Genomic DNA, 21,749 nt, shown 5'->3' with positions numbered 1-21,749 from the left:
AGTATGGGCAACCCGGGACAGTATGGGCAACCCGGGGCAGTATGGGCAACCTGGGGCAATATGGGCAACCCGGCCCAGGGCAGTATGGGCAACCCGGGGCAGTATGGGCAACCTTGGGCAGTATGGGCAACCCGGGGCAGTATGGGCAACCTGGGGCAATATGGGCAACCCAGCCCAGGGCAGTATGGGCAACCCGGGGCAGTATGGGCAACCTTGGGTACAGGCAACCTGGGGCAGTATGGGTAACCTGGGGCAGTATGGGCAACCCGGCCCGGGGCAGTATGGGCAACCCGGGGCAGTATGGGCAACCTTGGGTATAGGCAACCTGGGGCAGTATGGGTAACCTGGGGCAGTATGGGCAACCCGGGGCAGTATGGGCAACCTTGGGTACAGATAACCTGGGGCAGTATGGGCAACCTGGGGCAGTACGGGCAACCCCGTGAGTGAGAATGTGCCCAGTTGGGCACCCGGACTGTACCACCTCCCTTACACACCCCTCCTTCAGCCTCTCATTGGCACATGAACCCCAATTTCACCCGTAGGAGGTTTAAAGGGCAAGTAATCAGACTTTGCAGAATTTGCAATCGGATTTATTTATTTTATTAAAGAACAAAGAATCGGAGGCACCGGGACACTGGCACGAGGGGCACCGATAGTCCGATACGGGGGGTCATTACGGACCTTGCGCCCGAAGGGCTGGATCAGCGCCATCATTAATGCCCGTTATCAGAATAATGAATAAAACAGTGGGTGCCAATGCCAAGCGGAGGCGTCAGTGCCCGGCTGGGCGCGGTGCTGGGCATTCGGCTGTAGCTTATTAAAGACAAATGTCACAAAGTGCCCCCCAATAAAATGCCCCCTGCTGGGGGGCCCCGTCTGGCTCAGTGGCCCCATAATGTCTGTGCGTCAGTAAATGTTGGGGTGCAACTCCCAGCACATTGGGGGGCAGCACCGAGACCCCTCGTGGTCTATATACACTATGTACAGTAATAAGGCACACAGGGGAGAGACCCCCAAAGTTCAACAGAGACTGGGGGGGGGGGGGATCATGTGACTTTAAAATCAGAGCCACAGTAGGAGGAGCCACACTGAGAGCCAATGGGAACAGTTCAGCGATTTGCCCAAACCCTTCACAGAGGGCAGCACAATGGCTCTGATTGGCCAAAACACGTCAATGAAGGAATCTCATTGGGTCCCACAGCCAGGGAACGAGCCAATGGGAAGGCAGATCCCATGTGTGTCCCCTGAGCCCAGAGAGAAAGTAACAGAACCGTCCCGTCTCCGGCCGCAGTCGCTTATCCCAGAAGCACCTTCTGCATCCTGCGGGCGGCGGCGTTGGCCTCATCCTCGGAGTCCGACTCACTCTGGGAGGTGGAGCCACAGGGGGAGGAGCATTCCGGGGAGCACAGGTAGTGCATGAGTGGGAGGCGGTACTTCCCGCAGAAATCCACAAACTTGATCTGGCGCACACAGCAATCGAAATATACACCTGGGGGTGAGAGAGAATCAGGTAAGTACCGGGGTAAGTACTGGGGGCAGATTGGATTCACTTACCCAGGGGGGGGTTCCTGCCTGACCATGGGAAAGAGAGCAGCCCAGGAGCAGGAAGTACAGAGAATCAGAGCTCTGTACCTGGGTAAGTACTGGGGGGAGATTGGATTCACTTACCCAGGGGGGGGTTCCTGCCTGACCATGGGAAAGAGAGCAGCCCAGGAGCAGGAAGTACAGAGAATCAGAGCTCTGTATCTGGGTAAGTACTGGGGGGAGATTGGATTCACTTACCCAGGGGGAGGTTCCTGCCTGACCATGGGAAAGAGAGCAGCCCAGGAGCAGGAAGTACAGAGAATCAGAGCTCTGTACCTGGGTAAGTACTGGGGGGAGATTGGATTCACTTACCCAGGGAGAGGTTCCTGCCTGACCATGGGAAAGAGAGCAGCCCAGGAGCAGGAAGTACAGAGAATCAGAGCTCTGTACCTGGGTAAGTACTGGGGGGAGATTGGATTCACTTACCCAGGGGGAGGTTCCTGCCTGACCATGGGAAAGAGAGCAGCCCAGGAGCAGGAAGTACAGAGAATCAGAGCTCTGTACCTGGGTAAGTACTGGGGGAGATTGGATTCACTTACCCAGGGGGAGGTTCCTGCCTGACCATGGGAAAGAGAGCAGCCCAGGAGCAGGAAGTACAGAGAATCAGAGCTCTGTACCTGGGTAAGTACTGGGGGGAGATTGGATTCACTTACCCAGGGGGAGGTTCCTGTCTGACCATGGGAAAGAGAGCAGCCCAGGAGCAGGAAGTACAGAGAATCAGAGCTCTGTACCTGGGTAAGTACTGGGGGAGATTGGATTCACTTACCCAGGGGGAGGTTCCTGCCTGACCATGGGAAAGAGAGCAGCCCGGGGGCAGGAAGTACAGAGAATCAGAGCTCTGTACCTGGGTAAGTACTGTGGGGAGATTGGATTCACTTACCCAGGGGGAGGTTCCTGCCTGACCATGGGAAAGAGAGCAGCCCAGGAGCAGGAAGTACAGAGAATCAGAGCTCTGTACCTGGGTAAGTACTGGGGGAGATTGGATTCACTTACCCAGGGGGGGGGGGGGGGGTTCCTGCCTGACCATGGGAAAGAGAGCAGTCCAGGAGCAGGAAATACAGAGAATCAGAGCTCTGTACCTGAGTAAGTACTGGGGGCAGATTGGATTCACTTACCCAGGGGGGGGTTCCTGCCTGACCATGGGAAAGAGAGCAGCCCAGGAGCAGGAAGTACAGAGAATCAGAGCTCTGTACCTGGGTAAGTACTGGGGGCAGATTGGATTCACTTACCCAGGGGGGGTTCCTGCCTGACCATGGGAAAGAGAGCAGCCCAGGAGCAGGAAGTACAGAGAATCAGAGCTCTGTACCTGGGTAAGTACTGGGGGGAGATTGGATTCACTTCCCCAGGGGGGGGGGTTCCTGCCTGACCATGGGAAAGAGAGCAGCCCAGGAGCAGGAAATACAGAGAATCAGAGCTCTGTACCTGGGTAAGTACTGGGGGGAGATTGGATTCACTTACCCAGGGGGAGGTTCCTGCCTGACCATGGGAAAGAGAGCAGCCCAGGAGCAGGAAGTACAGAGAATCAGAGCTCTGTACCTGGGTAAGTACTGGGGGCAGATTGGATTCACTTACCCAGGGGAGGTTCCTGCCTGACCATGGGAAAGAGAGCAGCCCAGGAGCAGGAAATACAGAGAATCAGAGCTCTGTACCTGGGTAAGTACTGGGGGGAGATTGGATTCACTTACCCAGGGGGAGGTTCCTGCCTGACCATGGGAAAGAGAGCAGCCCAGGAGCAGGAAGTACAGAGAATCAGAGCTCTGTACCTGGGTAAGTACTGGGGGGAGATTGGATTCACTTACCGGGGGGGGGGGGGGGGGTTCCTGTCTGACCATGGGAAAGAGAGCAGCCCAAGAGCAGGAAGTACAGAGAATCAGAGCTCTGTACCTGGGTAAGTACTGGGGGCGATTGGATTCACTTACCCAGGGGGGGGGGGGTTCCTGTCTGACCATGGGAAAGAGAGCAACCCAGGACCAGTACCTAATGCAGACAGACAGTTATACATACTGTAAAGCCACTTACCCCCACACTTGGGATTGGGGCACTTGCTGGCCAGGTCCAGGTACATGAGCAGGTTTTCGGGCAGCTCCTGGGGGCAGTAGGGGATCCCGCGGCTCTTGACGGTGCGGCCGGCCAGTTCCAGCAGGGTGGGGGGGGTGTAGGTCAGGTCTCGCACAAAGCGCACCACCAGGGGGTTCCCGCGCAGACTCAGTTCCTGCAGTTGCACCAGGCTGAGAATCTCTCGGGGCAGGTAAGTCAGGAGGTTGTTGTGCAAACTGAGGGAGCGCAGGGAGTGAACCCTAAAATACACATACGGGGGGGGGGGGGTAAGTAGAGATCCTGGGGCCCCTGGATATGAGAGACACACAGTTGGGCACTTACTGGGCCAGTTGGGGGGGGACGCTCTGGATCCGGTTGTCACACAGCACCAAGTAGCTCAGGTAGGGCAGGTTGGCCAGTTCGGGGGGGATGGAGCTGATGAAGTTTCCTCCCAGGTACAGGAATTCCAGGCTGCAAAACAAGGCGGGGACAGTTACCAAGGGCTCGAGCCAATCAAAATAAAGCAGAATTCAGCCTCTAAACCTATCGAAACTCCCGGCACAGCTAGAGCCAATCAAAATACAGATCTACTGTTCAATTTGCGCATTATATTGGTCCCATTTATATACAGTCCCCCAGTGATTGGCTGACAGGATATGGGGCTAGCCACGCCCCCCAGGGGTCAGACAGACAGATACATATGGATACACCCCTCGTTAGTGCCCCTTATATTGGCTCCTAATTAGGCCACTGACCTCACAGCACATGGACCAGGGGGAATGGGGGGGTTTCACTGACTGAACAGATTCGGGGGGCTCTAGCACATTACCCATAATGCTTACAGTGGTTTTGGGCCCCGAGCCCCCCTGACCTTTCCCAATGCACTAGGTGTGTGTGAGACAGTGTGAGAGACATCCGGCTGTGCGAGAGTGCAAGAGACACCCCCCCCCCAGAGTGCCCTTATCAGTGTTTGCTATGTACATTCCCGGGGGTAGAATTCCAGCCATTTGTTATGCTTCACGGCCGGGGATCTGCCCCCCCCGGGGGGCAAAGTTCTGTGTGAATAACAAACGTGGCCAACAGCTGACTGCGCAGGTTTGATATGACCCCCCCCCAGACAGGAGCCATAGGGGCACAGACAGCCAATCCCCTGACAGGAGCCATAGGGGCACAGACAGCCAATCCCCAGACAGGAGCCATAGGGGCACAGACAGCCAATCCCCAGACAGGAGCCATAGGGGCACAGAGAGCCAATCCCCAGACAGGAGCCATAGGGGCACAGAGAGCCAATCCCCAGACAGGAGCCATAGGGGCACAGAGAGCCAATCCCCAGACAGGAGCCATAGGGGCACAGGGAGCCAATCCCCAGACAGGAGCCATAGGGGCACAGGGAGCCAATCCCCAGACAGGAGCCATAGGGGCACAGACAGCCAATCCCCAGACAGGAGCCATAGGGGCACAGACAGCCAATCCCCAGACAGGAGCCATAGGGGCACAGACAGCCAATCCCCAGACAGGAGCCATAGGGGCACAGACAGCCAATCCCCAGACAGGAGCCATAGGGGCACAGAGAGCCAATCCCCAGACAGGAGCCATAGGGGCACAGGGAGCCAATCCCCAGACAGGAGCCATAGGGGCACAGGGAGCCAATCCCCAGACAGGAGCCATAGGGGCACAGGGAGCCAATCCCCAGACAGGAGCCATAGGGGCACAGAGAGCCAATCCCCAGACAGGAGCCATAGGGGCACAGAGAGCCAATCCCCAGACAGGAGCCATAGGGGCACAGAGAGCCAATCCCCAGAAGGGATCAAAGGGGAACAGGGTCAGCAAATGCCCAGAGGGGGGCACTACTGGAAAAGGCTTTCAAACCTAGGAGAGAGTGGCCCCACACACTGGCAGGATAGAGGGGGTGAAATCCTTACGCACACAGCGTGGGGGCAGAGGCAGCTGATGGAGCACGTGGGCCCCTGTTGGCAACTTTCCCATGAACTTTGTACAGACTTAGCGTGGGATTGTGGGACAGAACAGCACCAGCGCCTCGGCCCAAACACACACACAGGAGCCCCTCCCCGCGGCCCCCACTCCCAATGGAATGCCCTCACCCCTGCGCTGCTTCTGTTTGTTACCCCAGAACAGAGACAAGGGGCAATAAAATCTGGGGAATAAAAGGAAGTGGCAAGGGGGGGGGGGGGCAGGCTAATAAAGGGCTAAAGCGGGGAGCCCCCTCCCTCCCATTTGGGCACAGACCCAAGTCCTGGATTACAGAGGGTTAATGGTCCCCTTCCAACTGGGTACAGAGGGACGTGCTGCATAACAAAGGGTTAAGTTATGAGCCCCCCCCCAGTCAGGTTTGTGGGAGCCCAGGGGGCCCATTCCATCTGTAGCAGCCGGCAGGGGCCACAAGCTGAGCCAACTGCACTCACACTGGCCTCTCTGTGCTCCCCCCCCCCCGGGGCCTCTTTATTCTGGGGGGGCATGAAGGGGCTCTTTATCACTGGCCCATCTGCCTGGGACGGGGCCCCTCTATAAATTCCTTGGAATAAAAGGCCGGACCCTCCTGTTAATCAACTAGAAGTGATTTATGGCCCTTTAATAGCACTGCGGGGGCCACAGGGGCCTCACACTCACCGATTGGGCAGCTTTAACCCTTCTCAGCCCAAGCCTCCTGATTGGTGAATTCACCTTTCCAGGGGAACCATAGCTATGACTTATTGGGGGTGGGGGCAAAGGCCCCCATAGATACCCTATATACCCTCTGGGGAGCTCAGTGCTGCCCCCTAGGAGACCCCATACTGTCACAGGGGGGCATTTACAGTCAGGAAATCTGCAAAGGATCATGGGATTAAATATTTGAGATATTCCGGCATCGCTATGGTGCCCCGTGGCACGGTGCCCGCCATTCAGACCTTGTACCCTGGCGCGGGGCAGGTGGGTCGGCAGATAATAAATTCTGTTCCTGGAATAAACGATTCAAAGGGCAAAAGAACTCAAGGCCAAGCGGAACCGACGCTCAGTTGCCCCAGGAGAGGGCCCCGGGGCCCGATTGTAGCCACTGCCCTGATAACGGTTTATCTGGTTTTACCCCCCCGGCGGCGCCGACCTCTGCCCCCCAACCTGCCATAAAGCCGCGCCGCTTGCTGCACAAACCCACTGACCCCGGGATCCACTGATCAGATATCATGGGCATTGCTGACTAAGCAGCGCTACGCACGTGGCATCTCGGTGACTGAGCACGTTGCCCTAATGAGTAACACAGCAGGGGGCTTGTGGGCTGGGGGTTATTGTACAGTGAGTAACTGACCAGGGACTTCTATATTACAGAACCAGGTTGCTATGGTCACTAACCACAGCAACCAGAAAGCCTGAATGTGATGCAATAACCCACATGTGCCAATCAGCCCCACTTTACCCCATGGGCCCCTGTAACCAGGCTGAGGTACTTGGATTTTGGTCCCCAAGGCAGAAACCCTGCTGGGGAGCCCCAAGGTAAATGTGGGGGCCCCAGTACATGAGGCTCCACCCACCTCCCTCACCTACCTGATCAGGTTCTCTATCTCGGCCGGGATGCTCTTCAGCCGGTTCCCACCCAGCGAGAGGCTCTTCAGGGTCTGGATCTGCAGGAACTGGTCAGGGATCTCCTCAAAGCGGTTCCCACTCAGGTTGAGCACCTCCAGCCTCAGGCCCCCCAGCTCTTTGGGGAAGGAGAACTCGTCCAGGCGGTTGTTCTTGGCCAGAAGGGTCTTCAGCTTGGTCAGCCCCAGGATCTCCTCCCCGATGTAGGCCATGTTGTTGTTGCTGATGTCCAAGAGGTGCAGGTGGGTGAAGGAGTTGACATGGGGGGGTAGGACCACCAGGCGGTTGTGGGGCAGAAGCAGCTGCTGGACATCCTTCCTTTTGTTCTCACTCACCAGCTCCAAGTTGAGGTTCTCCAGACCCAGGTGGGTCAAGTTCAGTACATTGTCCCCATCAGTGACCTCGGGGCCCTCCATGGCTGAGGGGCAGCCCTACCCAATGCTTGCCCAAAGGGTGCTCCTTCCAAGATCTGCCCTGATGCCCCAGGAGAGCAGAGCCTACACAAACTTCCAATGTGCCCTGGTACCCAGGGAGGGGTAGAACCTATGCCAATGTGCCCTGGTACCCAGAGAAGGGTAGAACCTATGCCAAGGTACCCAGGGAGGGGTAGAACCTATGCCAATGTGCCCTGTTACCCGGGGAGGGGTAGAACCTATGCCAATGTGCCCTGTTACCCGGGGAGGGGTAGAACCTATGCCAATGTGCCCTGGTACCCGGGGAGGGGTAGAACCTATGCCAATGTGCCCCGGTACCCAGGGAGGGGTAGAACCTATGCCAATGTGCCCTGGTACCCGGGGAGGGGTAGAACCTATGCCAATTTGCCCCGGTACCCGGGGAGGGGTAGAACCTATGCCAATGTGCCCCGTTACCCAGGGAGGGGTAGAACCTATGCCAATTTGCCCTGGGACCCACGTAGAGGCAAAACTTACCCTTCCTTCTGCCCCAAACTCCAGTTCTGGTACCAAGAACTCTAAGGGGCAGCACCAACCCAACTGCCCAGGGAGGGGGCAGAACTACCCCTAAAGTCCCTGTTACAGCTTCTCTCCGGGGGCAGTTGCTCGTATAATTGCCCCAGCCGGGGCCCCTCTCCCTCAGCAAGGAATCTCCCCCTGCGGCCCCAGCGCTGCTCCTGTAGCAATAACCCCTCTGTCTTATGCAACTCCCACCCAGGAGCCTCAGCCCCGCCCCGGAACTGGATCCGCCAGCCCGCCCCGCCCCTGCCCCGCCCCCAGCCCTGCGGCGCCACGGAACCTGCATGCACAGCTGGGCGGGGATAGGGCGGGGCTAGTGACATCACGGGGGAGGGCGTTACTCTTTATAACACTTGGGCGGTCTCTGAGGGAGGGGCCGGTATATGGGCGGGGCTTTAGTCTCTGGGGGCGGGGCCGAGCTGGGATACAAAGTAGCGACTGTTCGGACCGTACCATTCTGATGGGGGGGGATGCCTACGTGCTGGGATAGCGCCGCCCCCTGGGGGGCACATAAGGAGTTGGGGGGGGGGGGTCCGTTTATTTTGGCCTGTATCTGCCCTACAGAGTCAGTGACCGGAAGTGATAAAGGCATAAGTACCCCCCAGTATGGGAGCAACTCGGGGTGCAGCCGGGGGACCTCAGAGTAACAACACCCCCCCCCCCCCCCCGCAGAGAGAAAGGATTATGTTGATTATTATGAAACTGCCCGAACCCCATTTCTTATAGATGTTTGTGAGTCCTGCGCTCGGGCAATGAGGGGTTAATGGGAAGGGTTGGGGGTCACTTATAGTAAGTAGAGACCCTTTTGTTTCAATTGCGTGTCCGGGACACAGACTGTACAGTAATGGGTTAATGCTGTAGGTAGGTACCTGGGGTGGGGCAGCTGGAGGCCTGGGGGGCAGATTCCAGACCAATGGGTTAAACCATGAGATACTGGTGTTGGTAGGTAGGTAGGTATGTGGGGGGGGGCAGATTCCAGACCAATGGGTTAAACCATGAGATACTGGTGTTGGTAGGTAGGTAGGTAGGTATGTGGGGGGGGGCAGATTCCAGACCAATGGGTTAAACCATGAGATACTGGTGTTGGTAGGTAGGTAGGTATGTGGGGGGGGGGCAGATTCCAGGCCAATGGGTTAAACCATGAGATACTGGAGTTGGTAGGTAGGTAGGTATGTGGGGGGGGGCAGATTCCAGACCAATGGGTTAAACCATGAGATACTGGTGTTGGTAGGTAGGTAGGTAGGTATGTGGGGGGGGGGCAGATTCCAGGCCAATGGGTTAAACCATGAGATACTGGAGTTGGTAGGTAGGTAGGTATGTGGGGGGGGCAGATTCCAGACTAATGGGTTAAACCATGAGATGCTGGTGTTGGTAGGTAGGTAGGTAGGTATGTGGGGGGGCAGATTTCAGGCCAATGGGTTAAACCATGAGATGCTGGTGTTGGTAGGTAGGTAGGTATGTGGGGGGGGGCAGATTCCAGACCAATGGGTTAAACCATGAGATGCTGGTGTTGGTAGGTAGGTAGGTATGTGGGGGGGGGGGGGCAGATTCCAGACCAATGGGTTAAACCATGAGATACTGGTGTTGGTAGGTAGGTAGGTAGGTAGGTATGTGGGGGGGGGGGCAGATTCCAGGCCAATGGGTTAAACCATGAGATACTGGAGTTGGTAGGTAGGTAGGTATGTGGGGGGGGGGGGGGCAGATTCCAGACTAATGGGTTAAACCATGAGATGCTGGTGTTGGTAGGTAGGTATGTGGGGGGGCAGATTTCAGACCAATGGGTTAAACCATGAGATGCTGGTGTTGGTAGGTAGGTAGGTATGTGGGGGGGGCAGATTCCAGACCAATGGGTTAAACCATGAGATGCTGGTGTTGGTAGGTAGGTAGGTATGTGGGGGGGGGGCAGATTCCAGACCAATGGGTTAAACCATGAGATACTGGTGTTGGTAGGTAGGTAGGTATGTGGGGGGGGGGGGGGGGGGCAGATTCCAGACCAATGGGTTAAACCATGAGATGCTGGTGTTGGTAGGTAGGTAGGTATGTGGGGGGGGGGCAGATTCCAGGCCAATGGGTTAAACCATGAGATGCTGGTGTTGGTAGGTAGGTAGGTATGTGGGGGGGGGGGCAGATTCCAGGCCAATGGGTTAAACCATGAGATACTGGAGTTGGTAGGTAGGTAGGTATGTGGGGGGGGGGGGCAGATTCCAGACCAATGGGTTAAACCATGAGATACTGGTGTTGGTAGGTAGGTAGGTATGTGGGGGGGGCAGATTCCAGGCCAATGGGTTAAACCATGAGATACTGGAGTTGGTAGGTAGGTAGGTATGTGGGGGGGGGGCAGATTCCAGACTAATGGGTTAAACCATGAGATGCTGGTGTTGGTAGGTAGGTATGTGGGGGGGCAGATTCCAGGCCAATGGGTTAAACCATGAGATGCTGGTGTTGGTAGGTAGGTAGGTATGTGGGGGGGGCAGATTCCAGGCCAATGGGTTAAACCATGAGATACTGGAGTTGGTAGGTAGGTATGTGGGGGGGGCAGATTCCAGACCAATGGGTTAAACCATGAGATACTGGTGTTGGGTAGGTAGGTAGGTATGTGGGGGGGGGCAGATTCCAGGCCAATGGGTTAAACCATGAGATACTGGAGTTGGTAGGTAGGTAGGTAGGTATGTGGGGGGGCAGATTCCAGACTAATGGGTTAAACCATGAGATGCTGGTGTTGGTAGGTAGGTAGGTATGTGGGGGGGGGGCAGATTCCAGGCCAATGGGTTAAACCATGAGATGCTGGTGTTGGTAGGTAGGTATCTGGGGGGGGCAGATTCCAGGCCAATGGGTTTAAACCATGAGATACTGGTGTTGGTAGGTAGGTAGGTATGTGGGGGGGGCAGATTCCAGGCCAATAGGTTAAACCATGAGATACTGGTGTTGGTAGGTAGGTAGGTATGTGGGGGGGGGGGCAGATTCCAGGCCAATAGGTTAAACCATGAGATACTGGTGTTGGTAGTAGGTAGGTATGTGGGGGGGGGGGGCAGATTCCAGGCCAATAGGTTAAACCATGAGATACTGGTGTTGGTAGGTAGGTAGGTATGTGGGGGGGGGGGGCAGATTCCAGGCCAATAGGTTAAACCCATGAGATACTGGTGTTGGTAGGTAGGTAGGTATGTGGGGGGGGGGGCAGATTCCAGGCCAATAGGTTAAACCATGAGATACTGGTGTTGGTAGGTAGGTAGGTATGTGGGGGGGGGGGGCAGATTCCAGGCCAATAGGTTAAACCATGAGATACTGGTGTTGGTAGGTAGGTAGGTATGTGGGGGGGGGGCAGATTCCAGGCCAATAGGTTAAACCATGAGATACTGGTGTTGGTAGGTAGGTAGGTATGTGGGGGGGGGGCAGATTCCAGGCCAATAGGTTAAACCATGAGATACTGGTGTTGGTAGGTAGGTAGGTATGTGGGGGGGGGCAGATTCCAGGCCAATAGGTTAAACCATGAGATACTGGTGTTGGTAGGTAGGTAGGTATGTGGGGGGGGGCAGATTCCAGGCCAATAGGTTAAACCATGAGATACTGGTGTTGGTAGGTAGGTAGGTAGGTATGTGGGGGGGGGCAGATTCCAGACCAATGGGTTAAACCATGAGATACTGGTGTTGGTAGGTAGGTAGGTATGTGGGGGGGGGCAGATTCCAGACCAATGGGTTAAACCATGAGATACTGGTGTTGGTAGGTAGGTAGGTAGGTATGTGGGGGGGGCAGATTCCAGACCAATGGGTTAAACCATGAGATACTGGTGTTGGTAGGTAGGTAGGTATGTGGGGGGGGGGCAGATTCCAGGCCAATGGGTTAAACCATGAGATACTGGAGTTGGTAGGTAGGTAGGTATGTGGGGGGGGGGCAGATTCCAGAACCAATGGGTTAAACCATGAGATACTGGTGTTTGGTAGGTAGGTAGGTAGGTATGTGGGGGGGGGGGCAGATTCCAGGCCAATGGGTTTAAACCATGAGATACTGGAGTTGGTAGGTAGGTAGGTAATGTGGGGGGGGCAGATTCCAGACTAATGGGTTAAACCATGAGATGCTGGTGTTGTAGGTAGGTAGGTAGGTATGTGGGGGGGCAGATTTCAGGCCAATGGGTTAAACCATGAGATGCTAGGTGTTGGTAGGTAGGTAGGTATGTGGGGGGGGGCAGATTCCAGACCAATGGGTTAAACCATGAGATGCTGGTGTTGGTAGGTAGGTAGGTATGTGGGGGGGGGGCAGATTCCAGACCAATGGGTTAAACCATGAGATACTGGTGTTGGTTAGGTAGGTAGGTAGGTATGTGGGGGGGGGGGCAGATTCCAGGCCAATGGGTTAAACCATGAGATACTGGAGTTGGTAGGTAGGTAGGTATGTGGGGGGGGGGGGCAGATTCCAGACTAATGGGTTAAACCATGAGATGCTGGTGTTGGTAGGTAGGTATGTGGGGGGGGCAGATTTCAGACCAATGGGTTAAACCATGAGATGCTGGTGTTGGTAGGTAGGTAGGTATGTGGGGGGGGGGCAGATTCCAGACCAATGGGTTAAACCATGAGATGCTGGTGTTGGTAGGTAGGTAGGTATGTGGGGGGGGGGCAGATTCCAGACCAATGGGTTTAAACCATGAGATACTGGTGTTGGTAGGTAGGTAGGTATGTGGGGGGGGGGGGGGGCAGATTCCAGACCAATGGGTTAAACCATGAGATGCTGGTGTTGGTAGGTAGGTAGGTATGTGGGGGGGGGCAGATTCCAGACCAATGGGTTAAACCATGAGATGCTGGTGTTGGTAGGTAGGTAGGTATGTGGGGGGCAGATTCCAGGCCAATGGGTTAAACATGAGATGCTGGTGTTGGTAGGTAGGTAGGATGTGGGGGGGGGGCGATTCCAGGCCAATGGTTAAACCATGAGATACTGGAGTTGGTAGGTAGGTAGGTATGTGGGGGGGGGCAGATTCCAGACCAATGGGTTAAACCATGAGATACTGGTGTTGGTAGGTAGGTAGGTATGTGGGGGGCAGATTCCAGGCCAATGGGTTAAACCATGAGATACTGGAGTTGGTAGGTAGGTAGGTATGTGGGGGGGGGCAGATTCCAGACTAATGGGTTAAACCATGAGATGCTGGTGTTGGTAGGTAGGTATGTGGGGGGGCAGATTCCAGGCCAATGGGTTAAAACCATGAGATGCTGGTGTTGGTAGGTAGGTAGGTATGTGGGGGGGGCAGATTCCAGGCCAATGGGTTAAACCATGAGATACTGGAGTTGGTAGGTAGGTATGTGGGGGGGCAGATTCCAGACCAATGGGTAAACCATGAGATACTGGTGTTGGTAGGTAGGTAGGTATGTGGGGGGGGGGCAGATTCCAGGCCAATGGGTTAAACCATGAGATACTGGAGTTGGTAGGTAGGTAGGGCTATGTGGGGGGGGGCAGATTCCAGACTAATGGGTTAAACCATGAGATGCTGGTGTTGGTAGGTAGGTAGGTATGTGGGGGGGGGGCAGATTCCAGGCCAATGGGTTAAACCATGAGATACTGGTGTTGGTAGGTAGGTAGGTATGTGGGGGGGGGGGCAGATTCCAGGCCAATAGGTTAAACCATGAGATACTGGTGTTGGTAGGTAGGTAGGTATGTGGGGGGGGGGGCAGATTCCAGGCCAATAGGTTAAACCATGAGATACTGGTGTTGGTAGGTAGGTAGGTATGTGGGGGGGGCAGATTCCAGGCCAATAGGTTAAACCATGAGATACTGGTGTTGGTAGGTAGGTAGGTATGTGGGGGGGGGGGGGCAGATTTCCAGGCCAATAGGTTAAACCATGAGATACTGGTGTTGGTAGGTAGGTAGGTATGTGGGGGGGGGGCAGATTCCAGGCCAATAGGTTAAACCATGAGATACTGGTGTTGGTAGGTAGGTAGGTATGTGGGGGGGGGGGCAGATTCCAGGCCAATGGGTTAAACCATGAGATACTTGGTGTGGTAGGTAGGTAGGTATGTGGGGGGGGGCAGATTCCAGGCCAATAGGTTAAACCATGAGTATACTGGTGTTTGGTAGGTAGGTAGGTATGTGGGGGGGGGGGCAGATTTCCAGGCCAATAGGTTAAACCAATGAGATACTGGTGTTGGTAGGTAGGTAGGTATGTGGGGGGGGGGCAGATTTTCCAGGCCAATGGGTTAAACATGAGTACGGGTGTTGGTAGGTAGGTAGGTATGGGGGGGGGGGCAGATTCCCAGGCCAATAGTGTTAAACCATGATGATACGGTGGTGTGGTAAGGTAGGTAGGTACTGTGGGGGGGGGCAGATTCAGGCAATAGGTTAAAACCATGAGATACTTGGTGTTGGCTAGGTAGGTAGGCTAGGTATTGTGGGGGGGGGCAGATTCCAGGCCAATAGGTCTAAACCATGAGATTACTGGGTGTTGGTAGGTTAGTAGGTAGGTATGTTGTGGGGGGGGGCAGATTCCAGGCCAATAGGTTAAAGACCATGAGATACTGATGTTGGTAGGTAGGTATTGTGGGGGGGGCAGATTCCAGGCCAATAGGTTAAACCATGAGATACTGGTGTTGGTAGGTAGGTAGGTATGTGGGGGGGGGGGGGGGGCAGATTCCAGGCCAATAGGTTAAACCATGAGATACTGGTGTTGGTGGGTTCCTGGACTGTTCCGTTTGGATCCATGTGAGTCAGGGCCCCGGGGCCCCGAGCGGAATATAGAGGGGGGCTCAGGCAGGGCGGTGTCTGTATCTATATGATAAGATGGGGAGACGGGGCAGAACCCCGTAAGTCTGGGGTATTCGGTTGAAAATGGTCTTTTAGCCCAAACTGTCGCTCTCCCAAATGGGTTTCGGGCGCATCCCGAATTGTTTATTAAAGGGGAAGTTCAGCTCAGCTGCCGGGATCAGTAGGGGAGAGGGGCCCCGGGGCCCAATTGTAGCCCCATTACTGCCCTGATAGCGGGTTTATCTGGTTCCTACAGAACCCAACGGCGCCGACCTCTGCCCCCCAACCTGCCATAAAGCCGCGCCGCTTGCTGCACAAACCCACTGACCCCGGGATCCACTGATCAGATATCATGGGCATTGCTGACTAAGCAGCGCTACGGTCATGTTCCCAATAAGTCAAAACAGGATTCTGGGAACAAATTCCTTTAGGCTCTTTGAAAAGTCCCATTTCCATGGGTTTATCCTATAGGCTAATGCCGACCCACTGGGTTTTCAACGCAAAAGCCGGGATAATAGCTGATCAGATTCCCAACTACAGACTGGTTTCGCCTTTCTTGGTTGCCAGAAGGAGTCAGCGCTACACATTAGAACTGCTTTCAGCTAACCTATTGTTTCTCCTACTCCCATGTAACTGGAGGAGTCCCAAGCCGGACTTGGATTTCTTACTATTGAGTGCTATTCTGATACCTACTGGGAGCTGCTATCTTGCTCCCTTCCCATTGTTCTGCTGATCGGCTGCTGGGGGTGAGGGGGGGGGGATATCACTCCAACTTGCAGCGCAGCAGTAAAGTGTGCCTGAGTCTGAGCTTTCAGCCAGCGCTACACATTAGAACTGCTTTCAGCTAACCTATTGTTTCTCCTACTCCCATGTAACTGGAGGAGTCCCAAGCCGGACTTGGATTTCTTACTATTGAGTGCTATTCTGATACCTACTGGGAGCTGCTATCTTGCTCCCTTCCCATTGTTCTGCTGATCGGCTGCTGGGGGTGAGGGGGGGGGGGATATCACTCCAACTTGCAGCGCAGCAGTAAAGTGTGGCCTGAGTCTGAGCTTTCAGCCAGCGCTACACATTAGAACTGCTTTCAGCTAACCTATTGTTTCTCCTACTCCCATGTAACTGGAGGAGTCCCAAGCCGGACTTGGATTTCTTACTATTGAGTGCTATTCTGATACCTACTGGGAGCTGCTATCTTGCTCCCTTCCCATTGTTCTGCTGATCGGCTGCTGGTGGGGAGGGGGGGGGGATATCACTCCAACTTGCAGCGCAGCAGTAAAGTGTGCCTGAGTCTGAGCTTTCAGCCAGCGCTACACATTAGAACTGCTTTCAGCTAACCTATTGTTTCTCCTACTCCCATGTAACTGGAGGAGTCCCAAGCCGGACTTGGATTTCTTACTATTGAGTGCTATTCTGATACCTACTGGGAGCTGCTATCTTGCTCCCTTCCCATTGTTCTGCTGATCGGCTGCTGGTGGGGAGGGGGGGGGGATATCACTCCAACTTGCAGCGCAGCAGTAAAGTGTGCCTGAGTCTGAGCTTTCAGCCAGCGCTACACATTAGAACTGCTTTCAGCTAACCTATTGTTTCTCCTACAGCCCTAAGAACTCTCTCTGTTTGTGTAAGATAGCAGCTGCCATTTTAGCTCGGTCTCAGTAGCTTCCGTGTTGCAGCTCTGGGTGCTGGTAGCTCAGATTACAGCAGACAGGGGAGGGGGAGAGAGGAGCCAACTGAGCAGGCTCCTGCCCCAGGAATGAAGGATATTTCTGAGAGCAGGAAGTCTGACACAGAAGAACAGGTGAGACAAAAGGAGACAAGTAATCCCGTGTTTCTGTTGATAGAGGACTCAGTGCAGCGTTTCTGTGAGTGCTTATGGCTGTATTTACATAGACCTTTCTGATAAAGCTACTGAGTTTCCTTCCCCTTTAACAGACTTGGAGCCAAACACTCTCCCTTCTTGAGGTTTCCTCTCTCCCATGTCGGTATGGGTCACTATGGGTCACTATGGGTCGGTATGGGTCACTATAGGTCGGTATAGGTCACTATGGGTCACTATGGGTCGGTATGGGTCGGTATGGGTCACTATGGGTCGGTATGGGTCAGTATGGGTCGGTATGGGTCACTATGGGTCGGTATGGGTTGGTATGGGTTGGTATGGGTCACTATAGGTCGGTATGGGTTGGTATGGGTCACTATAGGTCGGTATGGGTCACTATAGGTCAGTATGGGTCGGTATGGGTCACTATAGGTCGGTATGGGTCGGTATGGGTTACTATGGGTCGGTATGGGTTACTATGGGTCGGTATAGGTCACTATAGGTCGGTATGGGTCACTATAGGTCGGTATGGGTGGGTATGGGTCAGTATGGGTCGGTATGGGTCACTATGGGTCAGTATGGGTCAGTATGGGTCGGTATGGGACGGTATGGGTCGGTCAGCCTGTGGTGCTGGTTCCTATAACAATAAACAAGTGTAGGGTGTAACCAGAATAACCCCAGCCCGTCCGGACCAGATCCTGAAGATGCCGCAGACCCGCCCACTTGTAGAACTCGTGGCTCAGTTGGAAAGAACTACAAACGGGTCGGGTTTGTGACGAGGCCCCGAAGGGCCCAGGGGTGGTACAGATCTAGGGGGCGGGAGCAGTGATGTGCGGGCCAACCCGAGGGTCGACAGGTTCCGACCAACACGCACAGCTAATATGCCCACAGCCAATCTGTGCCCCTCTTTCCCCTCCGGCAGCACCTGGCCCCGCCCTGTCCCCTGTGTGATGTCAGAGGCGGGCCCAGGTATATAAATGGACGCAGCTCAGCGGGCCGGGTGTGGCTAGTTAGAAAGTGGCTAGTGGTGGTGGCGTCAGTGGTTTGTTACCATAGAGGGGGGGTGGCCAGACCTTTTCCATCGGCGATCGACCGATGACTCCTCCCCCAAGACACACGCCGCACTTCCGCATCCCCCGGCTTTGTCACAGTCCAACAGAAATCCACGGGGGGTTGACAGGTGGACCGCGATCGACGTATTGGCCACCCCTGCCATAGAGCGACGCTACCAACCTGACTCAGCGCCAATGGGCCCCAAAGCTCCGCCTCTTACAGCCCTGAGGCAACGGAAAGCCACGATCCCCATAGAGACTCACGAGAGGGCGGAGCTTCAGGGAACATAACAGTAACGATCCCTGGGGGAGTCAAATCCTTCATGGAGGACAGGATATAGAATGGGGGAGGCGGGGAGTTATTAGCTCACTTCCTGTCCTTCACGGGTTAACCCTGTGGTGCCCACTGCCGTGTGAAGTAAAGGGAGAAAAGGGTTAATGGCCCCAAACCTTGAGAGGCGGTGTTTAATCCATAGAGTCCCCTCCCCCCTCACAGTCAGTCACAGCCTTAATCAGTGCCACGTTCCTATTGGGCCAGTAAATCACCTGGTACTGATCCGTTACTTTACTCCCCTAGTAACCAGACCCTACGGATGTTCCATAGTAACGGCGCCAACACACTTGCGATTCAGCGGCTTCTCTGCCCGACTATGGCCCCCCCCCCCCCGCCCAATATCTGCCCTGAAATTGGTTTGATTTTCTGTCAGATCGGGGATCGGCTTGTTGGTACTGGGGCCAAACGACTAAATATCGTCCACTTTAGGGGGGAACAGGAGAAGATCCACTCGTTTGGTGACCCCGATAAATGGGCGTATCTCACCCTGTGCGGCCATCTTTACTCACCCTGAGGATTAGTTCCTTAGTACCGCCCTTCTCTGTGGGGCCACAAAACTTGTGAGGTCACTTCCTGTTGGCGTATCTCACCCTGTGCGGCCATCTTTACTCACCCTGAGGATTAGTTCCTTAGTACCGCCCCTCTCTGTGGGGCCACAAAACTTGTGAGGTCACTTCCTGTTGGCGTATCTCACCCTGTGCGGCCATCTTTACTCGCCCTGAGGATTAGTTCCTTAGTACCGCCCCTCTCTGTGGGGCCACAAAACTTGTGAGGTCACTTCCTGTTGGCGTATCTCACCCTGTGCGGCCATCTTTACTCGCCCTGAGCATTAGTTCCTTAGTACCGCCCCTTCTCTGTGGGGCCACAAAACTTGTGAGGTCACTTCCTGTTGGGTATCTCACCCTGTGCGGCCATCTTTACTCGCCCTGAGGATTAGTTCCTTAGTACCGCCCCTCTCTGTGGGGCCACAAAACTTGTGAGGTCACTTCCTGTTGGCGTATCTCACCCTGTGCGGCCATCTTTACTCACCCTGAGGATTAGTTCCTTAGTACCGCCCCTCTCTGTGGGGCCACAAAACTTGTGAGGTCACTTCCTGTTGGGTATCTCACCCTGTGCGGCCATCTTTACTCACCCTGAGGATTAGTTCCTTAGTACCGCCCCTCTCTGTGGGGCCACAAAACTTGTGAGGTCACTTCCTGTTGGCGTATCTCACCCTGTGCGGCCATCTTTACTCGCCCTGAGGATTAGTTCCTTAGTACCGCCCCTCTCTGTGGGGCCACAAAACTTGTGAGGTCACTTCCTGTTGGCGTATCTCACCCTGTGCGGCCATCTTTACTCACCCTGAGGATTAGTTCCTTAGTACCGCCCCTCTCTGTGGGGCCACAAAACTTGTGAGGTCACTTCCTGTTGGCGTATCTCACCCTGTGCGGCCATCTTTACTCACCCTGAGGATTAGTTCCTTAGTACCGCCCCTCTCTGTGGGGCCACAAAACTTGTGAGGTCACTTCCTGTTGGGTATCTCACCCTGTGCGGCCATCTTTACTCACCCTGAGGATTAGTTCCTTAGTACCGCCCCTCTCTGTGGGGCCACAAAACTTGTGAGGTCACTTCCTGTTGGCGTATCTCACCCTGTGCGGCCATCTTTACTCGCCCTGAGGATTAGTTCCTTAGTACCGCCCCTCTCTGTGGGGCCACAAAACTTGTGAGGTCACTTCCTGTTGGCGTATCTCACCCTGTGCGGCCATCTTTACTCACCCTGAGGATTAGTTCCTTAGTACCGCCCCTCTCTGTAGGGCCACAAAACTTGTGAGGTCACTTCCTGTTGGCGTATCTCACCCTGTGCGGCCATCTTTACTCACCCTGAGGATTAGTTCCTTAGTACCGCCCCTCTCTGTAGGGCCACAAAACTTGTGAGGTCACTTCCTGTTGGCGTATCTCACCCTGTGCGGCCATCTTTACTCACCCTGAGGATTAGTTCCTTAGTACCGCCCCTCTCTGTGGGGCCACAAAACTTGTGAGGTCACTTCCTGTTGGGTATCTCACCCTGTGCGGCCATCTTTACTCGCCCTGAGGATTAGTTCCTTAGCACCACCCCTCTCTGTAGGGCCACAAAACTTGTGAGGTCACTTCCTGTTGGCGTATCTCACCCTGTGCGGCCATCTTTACTCGCCCTGAGGATTAGTTCCTTAGTACCGCCCCTCTCTGTAGGGCCACAAAACTTGTGAGGTCACTTCCTGTTGGCGTATCTCACCCTGTGCGGCCATCTTTACTCGCCCTGAGGATTAGTTCCTTAGTACCGCCCTTCTCTGTAGGGCCACAAAACTTGTGAGGTCACTTCCTGTTGGCGTATCTCACCCTGTGCGGCCATCTTTACTCGCCCTGAGGATTAGTTCCTTAGTACCGCCCCTCTCTGTGGGGCCACAAAACTTGTGAGGTCACTTCCTGTTGGCGTATCTCACCCTGTGCGGCCATCTTTACTCGCCCTGAGGATTAGTTCCTTAGTACCGCCCCTCTCTGTGGGGCCACAAAACTTGTGAGGTCACTTCCTGTTGGCGTATCTCACCCTGTGCGGCCATCTTTACTCGCCCTGAGGATTAGTTCCTTAGTACCGCCCCTCTCTGTGGGGCCACAAAACTTGTGAGGTCACTTCCTGTTGGCGTATCTGACCCTGTGCGGCCATCTTTACTCACCCTGAGGATTAGTTCCTTAGTACCGCCCCTCTCTGTGGGGCCACAAAACTTGTGAGGTCACTTCCTGTTGGCGTATCTCACCCTGTGCGGCCATCTTTACTCACCCTGAGGATTAGTTCCTTAGTACCGCCCCTCTCTGTAGGGCCATAAAACTTGTGAGGTCACTTCCTGTTGGCGTATCTGACCCTGTGCGGCCATCTTTACTCGCCCTGAGGATTAGTTCCTTAGTACCGCCCCTCTCTGTAGGGCCACAAAACTTGTGAGGTCACTTCCTGTTGGCGTATCTGACCCTGTGCGGCCATCTTTACTCGCCCTGAGGATTAGTTCCTTAGTACCGCCCCTCTCTGTGGGGCCATGCAACTTGTGAGGTCACTTCCTGTTGGAAGTAATTCGGGGGGGTTGATTTATACAGCAGATCCCACAAGTATAATGGCTCCTGGGTAACTTTCTCAATTTCATACCGATTCTCTCTTTAATTGCACCACAGGTGGAGTCAACTTGTTATTTGTACCCCAATACTTCCCTCCCACACCCCTAAAACCCCTGTCCCTTCATATTCCCCTTATCATGCAGAATAGTATTTGGGACCAATAACCGCCTGTATCTGTTGTCCCCTATTTTGAGTTATGGGGGAGCGGCAGATTTGGGGGGCAGAGAAACCAGTCACAATCAACCAATCAGCAGAGAGGTGACTGTAGTGTCCCCTTATACCAAGATTTTCTCATCCAATGGAATTGTTACTTTCTGCTGGCCTTCCTGTTAAATCATCCCTGCAGCCAATCAGGCATCAGAGATGTGACAGACAACCGACCAATCCGCAGCACCGTGTTTCATGCTCTGGAATGCTGGGAAATCTCAGCTCCTCAGAGGCAGATCTTTCATAGGAATTACATTTCCAGCCTATCAGATTGGTTTGTACCATAAGCAGTAAGTTGGGGACATTTTGGGGTGCGGGGGGGTTTCTCGCCTGAAGCT

The 21,749-nt window shown here is 54.7% G+C and overlaps 1 protein-coding gene across 1 annotated transcript; it reads right to left on the bottom strand.

The window, feature by feature from the left end:
- Positions 1–577: 577 nt before the first annotated feature.
- Positions 578–7,625, bottom strand: lrrc58 (leucine rich repeat containing 58). The gene is given in 4 exon segments (NM_001171538.1): positions 578–1,489; positions 3,604–3,881; positions 3,964–4,092; positions 7,159–7,625. Coding segments are annotated over 4 exon segments (1,053 nt in total). The 5' UTR covers positions 7,611–7,625; the 3' UTR covers positions 578–1,295.
- Between the last annotated feature and the right edge of the window lie 14,124 nt (positions 7,626–21,749).

Source organism: Xenopus tropicalis, chromosome 2, assembly GCF_000004195.4.
Source record: "Xenopus tropicalis strain Nigerian chromosome 2, UCB_Xtro_10.0, whole genome shotgun sequence".
NCBI classification, from domain to species: Eukaryota; Metazoa; Chordata; class Amphibia; order Anura; family Pipidae; genus Xenopus; species Xenopus tropicalis.
The sequence above is the reverse complement of the archived record's forward strand: the minus strand, read 5'-3'. Positions and strand labels throughout refer to the sequence as shown.